We start from the raw sequence: 12,025 nt of genomic DNA, 5'->3' as shown, positions 1-12,025 counted from the left end.
CTTCTGTGCCTGGAGATGAGTGAGGCTAAGATGGCGCCCACTCGTCTCCATGACACTGCTGGGCGGAAGCGACGTCAAAACGTCACTTCCGCCCACGCCTCTTAAAGGCATATTTTTTTCAATGTCATTCTTTTAAATGATTTTTTTTTTTTTTTAATTGCATTTTAGTGTAAATATGAGATCTGAGGTCTTTTTGACCCCAGATCTCATATTCAAGAGGTCCTGTCATGCTTTTTTCTATTACAAGGGATGTTTACATTCCTTGTAATAGGAATAAAAGTGACACAATTTTTTTTTTGTAAACAGTGTAAAAATAAATAAAATAATGTAAAATAAATAATAAAAATTAAAAAAAAAAATTAAAAACCCCCCGTCCCGACGAGCTCGCGCGCAGGAGCGAACGCATATGAAAACGGTGGTCAAACCACACATGTGAGGTATCGCCACGACCGGTAGAGCGAGAGCAATAATTCTAGCCCTAGACCTCCTCTATAACACAAAACATGCAACCTGTAGAATTTTTTAAACGTCGCCTATGGAGATTTTTGAGGGTAAAAGTTTGACGCCATTCCACAAACGGGCGCAATTTTGAAGCGTGACATGTTGGGTATCAATTTACTTGGCGTAACATTATCTTTCACAATATAAAAAAAATTGGGCTAACTTTACTGTTGTCTTATTTTTTTATTCAAAAAAGTGATTTTTTTTTCCAAAAAAAGTGCGCTTATAAGACCGCTGAGCAAATACGGTGCAAAAAATAGTATTGCAACGACTGCTATTTTATTCTCTAGGGTGTTAGAAAAAAACCCATATATAATGTTTGGGGGTTCTAAGTAATTTTCTAGCAAAAAAAAAACTGTTTTAAACACCTAAAATCCAAAACGAGGCTGGTCCTTAAGTGGTTAAAGTGGAGTTGCACCCAAAAGTGGAACTTCCGCTTATTCGTCCCCCCCCCCCTCTGGTGCCACATTTGGCACCTTTCATGGGGGAGGGGGGAACAGAGACCTATTTTTGACAGGTCCTCTTCCTCACTTCCAGAGATTGATCGTTGAGGTCAGTGGACTGAAAAGTGCCCCATTGTTGGTGTTGGTGGAAGCAATGGTGGCGAGTGGAAGGAATCGTGCTTCATCATTGTTGTCAGTGGTACAGTGCCTGTATCAGTGTGAGAAATGGTACACCAAGATAAAGGCAAGCAAAGGGCCGCATCTGGCCCACGGGTTAGAGTATGAAGATCACTGATGTATAATATCAGCCATAAAAACATAGTCGAGTAGAGTCACAAGAGTCAGTTTGATCCAATCTAAATTGTATCCAAATCATTAACACAGGAATTTATGCCTATTCGATCGTTTTCTGATTTGATAGCTTTGATTGAACTGTACATCGATCAGATAATAACAGTGAAGCATGTATGGCCTCCAAGACATGGACTCTCCAAAATCATAGACATGCATATGAAGCAGTTGGGGGTTCATGTCATGCACACCTCCCAACTTTTTGAGATGGGGATGAGGGACACCTATTAGCAAAAGTATGCAGGCATAGGACACACCCCTGGCCACGCCCCCTTAAAGAGGAATTGTACAAAAAAAAACAAGATTGGTTAAACCCACAAGTGCTTTTTTTTTAATCACTACTATTCCTTTATATTGGCTTCTGGAATTTAGAAATGCAGCCATTTAGAAATCAGATGAAAGGTTTAGTGCTGGGAAACACTTTTTGATAGATAAAAAGTGCATTTTATATACATCTATATATAGATGAGACAAAAATGAGGGACAAATAAGAAGGAATGAGGGACTTTGTTCCAAATCAGGGACAGTCCCTCCAAATCAGGGACAGTTGGGAGCTATGTGTCATGTGTGGTTGAATCTTTAACTAGAAAACTAATGAGTGGTGTCTCTGTACCCTATCACCCCCTGCCAGTGAGCGGATATTGCAGATGCCAGTTATCTCCACTGACGTAGTACAGGATCAGTGTGGGGAATTGGTTATAGTTGAACAGCTTGGTGTGACACTTGATGAGTGGACATGACTAGTAGAGAACCAGGAGGAGTCCTTCCCATTCACACTCCAGCAGTCCTCATTGACATTCTGCTCATCCATCATCTGATCCACCTGACAGTCCCAGTAATCCTATACTCTGCACACACATCCTCCATCCAGCACTGTGACTGGGAACTGCTCTCTATTCCAAAACATTATGCAGATAGGTATTGGATGCTCTGGAGACTGAGCTTAACTTCCAATGCTATGTGAAGCTTTGATCTCAGCAAACCATCCCTACAACACATCTGTCCCCAGCTCTGCAGATGGGCTAACATGCATCCGCTTGATAGCTGTCAAAATGGATTACTTGGGAGACAGCAAATATATACATACCAAAAGAAGGAGTACAATAATGGAACGTTTCTTTTGGTTTTGGGTAAGGAAGGTTTTCTTGTTTTTTTTTTCTTGTTTCTTCTTTTTTTTTTGTTGTGTTTTGGGGAATTTAAAGTGACACTGAACAATATTATTATGCTCCAAAAATAATGCATACACATCAACTACCTATTGGCCCCGGAATCTACTTTTCATGCAATTGTTACTGGTTTTCTGCCTTCTTGCCACGTCCTCCGTGATGTCCCGAACCTATCCTTTTTCCCCATTCACTTCCATTCATTTGCTATGAGCAGAGCACATCCATTTTTCATCTATGCTCACCGCAGATCCCATAGTTCATAATCTATTTCAGTGAGCTAGAAAGAATGACTACATTCTACAGAGGGACCATGGAGAACAAACGTAGTCACCCTCTAACAGGAAGTCACAGCAGCAGAAACAAAGGAATCCGGAGATTTGGAGGAGGCTGAGAGCAATAGAAGGGACTGTTTTGAGTTCTGAATACATACTTTGTTAGAATTTGTTTGCAGTTTAGAGTCCCTTTAAGCTGGTATTAAATTAGAGGTGCACTGAATAGAAATTTTAGTGTCAAAACCGAAAATCCAGGGTGCACTTAGCCGAAACAGAAACCAAAAATTACAGTTTTTAAAAAATATATTTTTTTTATACATAATTGTACTATATTTGACTTTTTAATTAATATCATGAATTTAAATTAATATGAATTTATTGTTGCCCATTATCGACACCTTTAGTGCAAGAAAAATGCATCCCTTTAAATTCTCTGCATGTCTTCATACTGGTCCATTGCCCTTCCATTGCGGTGTTAAAAAATCTTGCTTGCTGCATTGGTCAGTAAAAAAAAAAAAATGCATCTCACTGTTGAAATACATTGAGAACGCAGCAAAAACTCATCAATAATGAACTCGTGTTACGTTTTTGATGCGGTTTTTGAGTCACATGAAAAACTATGAAAAACACATCATAGGCACAGTAAAATCGTGGTAAAATTGCGGCAAAATCGTGTGCGGCGCCATTATCGGCACATTTTTCTTTATCGGCAAAATGCTGAAAACACAATTTTCGCCCGATATGTTTCGGCCGCCGAAATTTCGGTGCATCTCTATATTAAACACAGAACCAAAAATGTATTGTATTGCAGCTTACCAATCATGAGATGTGGTGGCTGCATTCGTTTTCTTTCCTTTGGCTTTTGCCCTCTGTTTTCACCTGGTGATGTGGCCAGCAACACACCACCCGTATTAGTGAGGCACAGCTCTGGAGGAATGAGCACAGGACACAGCAGACACCAGCATTGTCAGTCTGAGGGGAGTGTAGTGTTAAATGTATTAGCAGATTTAGAAACACTAACAAATTGAAGCCAAACTCCAGCTCACGCTTTATAATCAGTTACAGCAAACAGTTTTTTTCCTTTTGGGATACAGATTTGGCATGAATAAATAAAAGCTGATGATTTTAATCACCCCTGGCAGTGTTAAATGGTTTGTTTCATCCATGCAAACTGATACATTCTGCTGCAGAGTTTGTGCTGTGAAAAACAACAGACTTGCTGGCTGGATTAACAGATGAAAATAGAAGAAAGAAAGCCTTAAAAAAGGACATCTAATGCAGCCATCACATCTAAGAATTGGTAAACTGATGATAAATGCTTTCTTTTGGGCTTAATACTACTTTAACCTTCTAGCCTTCACATCTTGTCTGGGAGGCAAAGCAGAGATGAAATGAATTTGTCCAAAGTGAGCGGGATTCCCCTCTTAGGCAGGGAACAATGACCGCCATTGAAAGTTTCCCATCATTTTCAATAGTCACCAGGACAAAAAGAGAGCAGGAATCCCCCACCAGGGGCACAGACAGCAATAAAAACCTGACAGAGGTCATGGGGCTGAAGATTATAAAATGGACACATAAAGAAAATCAGAACTCTGCTTTCTACCATGTTCATGTGATAAGTATATATTACTCTATACATTCCAGGTGAAGTATATATACCCATCATCTAAAATAAAGCACGGCAAATAATAGGCAGTTCAGATATGTGTGACTTGGCAAATTTAAAGCATCTGTTAAAAAAAATAATAGTGATAAAACTAGACATCATTAGAAGAAGGTCCATGATCCAGAGGAAGATAGAAGCATATTGGGCGGCACAGTGGTATAGTGGGTAGCACTCTCGCCTAGCAGTAAGAAGGGTCGCTGGTTCGAATCCCAACCACGACACTACCTGCCTGGAGTTTGCATGTTCTCCCTGTGCCTGCGTGGGTTTCCTCCGGGTACTCCGGTTTCCTCCCACACTCCAAAGACATGCTGGTAGGTTAATTGGATCCTGTCTAAATTGTCCCTAGTATGTATGAATGTGTGTTAGGGACCTTAGATTGTAAGCTCCTTGAGGGTAGGGACTGATGTGAATGTACAATGTATATGTAAAGCGCTGCGTAAATTGACGGCGCTATATAAGTACCTGAAATAAATAAATAAAAATAAAGCATAGATAGACTCCTACAATGCTACCGTGAAGATACAAGTTCCCAGTCTACAGTAGTAATGAACAGATTTGCTATTCCGGTTAGAATGTGTCAGCATACAGCTGGCATTGGCATGAAGAATAACTCATTGGCTGCTGGACAGAAGGCACACAAATACCATACAACAATATGCAGACCACAGTAAAGAAATGTCAAAGATGATAGAATAACTGGCAAAGAAGGGGGTACTTGATCAGTAATGGATGGGTCACATGTGGAACAAGAAGTGAACATTCTATGGCATTAGTGGAGGATGTAACGAGGACCATCTGCAGTATAGAGGCTTCAATGAACAATTCCCACATAGAATCAGGCACATTATGAGATACAGTATGACAACGAACACCTAAAAAGAAATCTGTACAGTGAGAAATATGGATGTTGGCATTAGTGACTATTCTAGTTTCCTGACCTTTATGCTGAGTCTCTGGCTTTAATAGGTTGAGGCTCACCATACACATTTCAATCTGACCACACAGTCTCTGTACAATCAACTTTAGATCTACCAAAACTATGTAATATGAGGACCTACCTGATCTATCCAATTAGGCAAGTCCTTGCACTACACATGTGTTGGCAGATCTAAAGAAGATTGTACAAACAGACTGTAAAATGTATGGTGAACTTAAGTCACTGACCCAGGGCAAGTATGCAAAAAAGGACTCCTGACTTTTCCGATCTGCCTACTTGTTGCAAATCGGTGACTTGGGAAGTATTAGGGTCAGCATAACTAGCCAGATAATTGGCATTTCCAGTGGGAAGAGGTCAGCAGTGACGACCAATTGTTTATGATAGGTTAACTATAACTTGTTCAGCACTATGGTGGGACGTCCATTTGATCTGTCATGGCACTAGCTCTAAAGGACATTTGCCCTATGACCTTGCACTGCCCTGTGATCTCCAACAAAATAGCACATCATTTCAACAGATGTCAAGGGTCTTCTGGTGGACAAAAAGCACTAAAATCTCCATCAGAACAATGCACAAGCAATATTAAAGATGTAGAGGTAGGTAACATACATATGTAGGCAGCATGTACAGAGACTCAGCCACAGCACCTTTTCCAGTCTGCCATGGCGGTAGCTCTAAATTACATTTGCCCTATGATCCTATGGTGCCCTATGATCTTATGGTGCCCTGTGATCTTCAGCCAGATAACACATCACTTCAACAGATGGCAATGATAAGTAATCTACCGGTGGACAAAGGGCACTAAAATCTCCAATAGAACAATACACAAGCCATAATGAAGTTCTAGAGGTAGGCAGAAGCATAAACCCATAAGCAACACTGTGCAAAGCTGAAGTTATAGCACTATGCCCATGCAGCCTGCCATGGAACTAGCTTTATATGACATTTGTCCTATGACCTTGCACTGCCCAATTATCTTCATCCAGATAGCCCATCTCCTTAACAGATGTCAAGGATAAGTGATCTACTGGTGGACAGAAGGTACAAACATCTCCAACAGAACAATATACAAGCCATATTACAGTTGTAGAGGTAGGCATCATAAACATGTAATCAGAGCCCCAGTCATGGCACCATACCCAGTCTGCCATGGCACATGACATTTGCCCTATGCCCCTGTAATCTTCATCCAGATAGCCCATCACTTCAACAGATGTCAAGGATAAGGGATATTCTGGTGGACAGAAGGCACAGACATCCAATAGAATAATAAAAGTCATGTTGAAGTTCTAGAGGTAGGTTTCATGAACCTGAAATGAGAGCCCCAGTCATTGCACCATACCCAGCCGGACAGAAAGCACTTATTTAAGTTCAAGAGGTAGGCACCATAAACCTGTAATCACTGCCCAGTCATAGCACCATACCCAGTCTGCCATGGCACTAGCTCTATATGACATTTGCCCTATGACCCTGTAATCTCCACCCAGATAGCCACACAACAGATGTGAAGTATAAGTAATCTACTGGTGGATAGAAGCCACAAACATCTCCAACAGAACAATATACAATATATATATATACGTCTAGACAATATTCAATATAAGTCTAGAGGTAGGCATTATAAATCTGTAATTAAAGCCCCAGTCATGGCACCATACCCAGTCTGCCATGGAACTACCTCTATATGACATTTGCCCTATGACCCTGTAATCTTCACCCAGGTAGCCCATCACTTCAACAGATGCCAAGGATAAGTGATTTTCTGGTGGACAGAAGGCACAGACATCTTCAACAAAACAATATACAAGACATGTTAAAGTTCTAGAGGTAGACACCATAAACCTGTTATCAGAGCCTGGCACCATACCCAGACTGCCATGGCACTAGCTTGATATGACATTTGCCCTTTGACCCTGTAATCTCCACCCAGATAGCCCATCACTTCAATGGATGTCAGAGATAAGTGATTTTCTGGTGGACAGAAGCCACAGACATCTCCCACAAAACAATATACAAGTCTAGAGGTAGGCATCATAAATCTGTAATCAGAGCCCCAGTCATGGCACCATACCCAGTCTGCCATGGCACTAGCTCTATATAACAATTGCCCTTTGACCCTGTAATCTTCACCCAGCTAGCCCATCACTTCAACAGATGTCAAGGAAAAGTCATCTACTGGTGGACAGAAACCACAGGCATCTCCAACAGTACAAGATCCAATTTATATTAAAGTTCTAGAGGTAGGCACAATAAACCTGTAATCAGAGCCCCAGTCATGGCACCATGCCCAGTCTTCCATGGCATTATCTCTATATGACATTTGCCCTATGACTCTGTAATCTCCACCCAGATAGCCCATCACTTCAACAGATGTGGAGGATAAGTGATCTATTGGTGGACAGAAAGCACAAACATCTCAAACAGGACAATATATAATCCATAATAAAGTTCTAGAAGTAGGCAGAAGCATAAATATGTGATCAGCACTGTGCAGTGCCCCAGTCATGGCACCATCCCCAGTCTGCCATGGCACTAGCTCTATATGACATTTACCCTATTACCCTGTGATCTTCACCCAGATAACCCATCACTTCAACAGATGTGAAGGATAAGTGATCTATTGGTGGACAGAAGGCACCAAAATCTCCAACAGAACAATATATAACCTATAATAAAGTTCTAGAAGTAGGCAGAAGCATAAATATGTGATCAGCACTGTGCAGAGCCCCAGTCATGGCATCATCCCCAGTTTGCCATGGCAGCAGCTCTGGGTGCTGGGGGCATTTGTGTTCTCACACTTATCCTTCCACATAAGTATCAGATGACAGCTGTCAAAGAACTATTGTCTGTTGGATTGTAGAGGGACCACAACAAGGAAACTACAGAACACCAGTGCAAACTGCTCCAAGTTTGAGAAGGCACTGGCATGCAAGTGGGCACCCAACTTGTACAGTGCCACCATCCTGCCCCAAGTGTGCCAGCCTGCCCATGGCACTGAACTCTGATGAAGGATCATATGACAGGTGACTGATGAGATTTGAATTGTCGGGTCACTCACACTGCTGTTCTCTCCGGTCCAGTGCACCATCGCCTGGTTGTGTGAAGCGTCTCCTTTGAGTACAAACGAGGTGCTGAGCATAGAGATGTGATCTCTGGATGTAGACCTCCCAAAGCGACCAGCTGGAGTAGTAGCATCCTCAGGAAGCCTCCGATCCCCATCAACTCTGCTGTCCTGTATATCCCGTGCACTCCTTCTCCGGATCACCCAGCCACTGCCCTGCACCAGCAGTGCCAGCAGGGACAGGCTGGCCAGGCACAGGATGCCCATAGGGGGTGGAAGAAGTGGCCCCCTTAGTGCCATGCTCTTCTTCTGATGCGGCTAGTGACAGGCTGGGGATGTGTATGCTCACTTAGATAGATACTCGTAGAGGGAGGGATTGCAAACAAAGCAAGCTTCTTTTTTTTTTTCCCTCCTTACATTGGAGAACAGTGAGATTTCAGGACTGGAACTGTCACTGGGGGGAAGGACGCGGGCGCCACCTGCTGGGCAAACTGGAGAAGGATTGTCAATGGGCTTTGACAGCTGACAAATAGATCGCGGAGGGTCGGTGCCTTTCTATAGTAGGGTGTGGAGGATTGCATAGGGCTCCCGGCCTCCTGTGCCTGGCAGTACAGCTGTGCCAAAAAAAGTATTGAGAATGGCACAGATATTCATTTTCACAAAGTCTGCTGCCTTAGTTTTTAGGATGGCAATTTGCATATACTCCAGAATGTGATGAAGAGTGATCAGATGAATTGCAATTAATTGCAAAGTCCATCTTAGCCATGAAAATGAACTTAACCACTTCAGACCCGGAAGGATTTACCCCCTTAAAGCGGAGTTCTAATTTTAAAAGAAATTAAAAGTCAGCAGCTACAAATACTGCAACTGCTGACTTTTAATAATCAGACACTTACCTGTCCCAGGGTCCAGCGATGTGGGGGAATGAAGCCCCGCTCATCTCCAACTCCTCTCCGCGGGGCTGGCATTGTCACTGTGGGCACCCGGCTGTGGCTTCCCAACTGGGCACGCACTGCACATGCATGTGCCGCGCTGTGACTGGCCGGGCAATGATCTGGGACCTGTGACGTGTCCCAGATGATTGCCGAGAGGGAGGGCGGAGAGGTGAACTTACTTCCAGCGCTGCGGGTGTGCCAGGAGGAAGTGGGAGCTGGAACCCTCTAAAAAGAGGGTATCCGCTCCCCCCCCCCCCAAAAAAAAAAATGACATGCCAAATGTGGCATGTCAGGGGGTCACCTTCCCTTAAAGCGGAAGTTCCATTTTTGTGTGGAACTCCGCTTTAATGACCAGATCATTTTTGCGATACGGCACTGCATCGCTTTAACTGACAATTGCGCGGTCGTGCGACGCTGTACCCAAAGAAAAATTTATGTCCTTTTCTTCCTACAAACAGAGCTTTCTTTTAATGGGATTTGATCACCTCTGCTGTTTTTATTTTTTGCGCTATAAGCAAAAAAAGAGTGAAAATTTTGAAAAAAAAAACAATATTTTTACTTTTTGCTATAATAAATATCCAAAAAAATGTAAAAAAAAATTACTTCATCAGTTTAGGCCGATATATATTCTTCTACATATTTTTGGTAAAAAAAAAAAAAAAAAATCGCAATATGTGTATTTTGATTGGTTTGCGCAAAAGTTATAGCGTCTACAAAATAGGGGATAGATTTATGGCATTTTTATTTATTTTTTTACTAGTAATGGCGGCGATCTGCAATTTTTAGCAGGACTGCGACATTGCGGCAGACAGATCAGACACTTTTGACACTTGTTTGGGACCATTGACATTTATGAAGCGATCAGTGCTATAAAAATGCAGTGATTACTGTAAAAATGTCACTGGCAAAGAAGGGGTTAACACTAGGGGGCGATCAAGGGGTTAACTGTGTTCCCTAGGTGTGTTCTAACTTAAGGGGGATGGGACTGTCTAGGAGGAGAGAGAGATCGGTGTTCATACTTAGATCACTGAGATCACTGTTTCTGATCACTAGGAACAGCAGATCTGTCTCTCTTTCCCTGTCAGAAGGGGGATCTGTCATACACAGATCCCCGTTCTGGTTCTCGTGCCCGCGATCGCGTCCACCGGCCACATGCATCAGCCGCGAGCGTGCCTGCTATCGCCCTTAAAAGTGCCGACGTACACCTACGGTGATTTACGGGAACGAGCCGACCTGCCGCAGTATAACGATGGCGGCTGGTTGACAAGTGGTTAAAGAGGAGGTCCAGCCTCATTCAGAAAAAAATTAAAAGTCAGCAGCTACAACTACTGTAGCTGCTGACTTTTAATATTAGGACACTTACCTGTCCAGGCATCTAGTGATGTCACCACCCCAGCCAATTTTTCCATCGGCTCTCGGGTTGCTGCCGCCGCCATTGCTTCTAAGAGAAACCGGCAGTGAGGCACTTTCTGAATGAATATAATAAAATAAATTCAGGTGGAAATGCAGCAAAACCTAATAGTGTTCACAAATACACAAATAAATAAAATTACAATTTACAGTGATCTTGAGCATATCCTACAAGCTTCCATATATCAGCTTCCTGAGGAAGTCACATGACGTGACGTAATGTAACCCGTAGGGTGTGGCCGGAGTATACCACGGACCGGAAGTGATGTGCGAGGTGGCATGAACCCAAATGTTCTGTCTTTCTTTGGCACTCTTGCTGCTGCTTTCATGTAAGCAGGTATTTTTTCTTAATAAACTTTGTTTTTTAATGTTAATAACACTATTGGAGGCTTATTTACCTTACACGTGGAACAAAACATCGTATATGTGGGTTGGAATCTTCTGATACAAAAAGGCATACTGTTGATCCTGGATACTGGAAGAGAAATTTGTCGTTTCTATTGGATTATGTTCCAAGGCATAAAATCTATGCCTATGAGGTGAGAGTTCTGTGAGCACAGTGGTGTGGTGTCAGAGTTCTATTGATGCTTCATCTTCACTACTTTGAAGAATTGAATTATTTTTACTTATCGATTTCACTGCACATATTTAATTAATTTGGTCACTATTGTTTGGATGCACATTGTATGCAAATTATTTCACATATTATATTTAACATTTTTTGTGATTGATTTCATATATGGAAGCTTGTAGGATATGCGCAAGATCATTGTAAATTGAGATAAGCGGAGCTTCCACTTTTGAGTGGAACTCCGCTTTAATTACAAAAAAATATTTCCTCTGCATTTTAGCCCTGCCACAAAAGGACCAGCTGACATCATGTTAGTGATTCTTTCCTAAAAGGGATTCACAAGCAAGGATTTAGCTACTAAGATTGCACCTAAATCAACCATTTATCAGATCATCAAGAACTTCAAGGAGAGAGGTTCAGTTTTTGGGAAGAAGGCTTCAGGGTGCCCAAGAAAGTCCAGAAAGTGCCAGGACCGTCTTCTATAGTTGATTCAGCTGCGGGATCGGAGCATCACCAGTGCAGAGCTTGCTCAGGAATGGCAGCAGACAGGTGAGTACATCTGTATGCACAGTGAGGAGAAGACTTTTGGAGGATGGCCTGGTGTCAAGAAGAGCAGCAAAGAAGCCAATTCTCTCCAGGAAAAACATCAGGGAGAGACTGATATTCTGCAAAAGGTACAGGGATTGGACTGCTGAGGACTGGGGTAAAGTCA

At 42.3% G+C, this 12,025-nt stretch overlaps 1 protein-coding gene across 2 annotated transcripts in view; it reads right to left on the bottom strand.

Annotated features, from left to right (window-relative positions):
* The window catches only part of SORCS2 (sortilin related VPS10 domain containing receptor 2), a 1,340,427-nt gene extending 1,331,580 nt beyond the window's left edge, over positions 1 to 8,847 (bottom strand). The window contains exon 1 of one of the 2 annotated variants that reach the window (XM_073610686.1): positions 8,395 to 8,847. In XM_073610686.1, coding sequence (XP_073466787.1) covers positions 8,395 to 8,697 — 303 coding nt within the window. In that variant the 5' untranslated portion in view covers positions 8,698 to 8,847. The remainder of the gene's footprint in view (positions 1 to 8,394) is intronic. The other variant, XM_073610693.1, reaches the window with a different exon arrangement.
* Positions 8,848 to 12,025: the final 3,178 nt, after the last annotated feature.

This window comes from Aquarana catesbeiana, linkage group LG01, assembly GCF_042186555.1.
Source record: "Aquarana catesbeiana isolate 2022-GZ linkage group LG01, ASM4218655v1, whole genome shotgun sequence".
Classification (NCBI taxonomy): Eukaryota; Metazoa; Chordata; class Amphibia; order Anura; family Ranidae; genus Aquarana; species Aquarana catesbeiana.
This window is presented reverse-complemented; position numbering and strand designations above follow the sequence as displayed.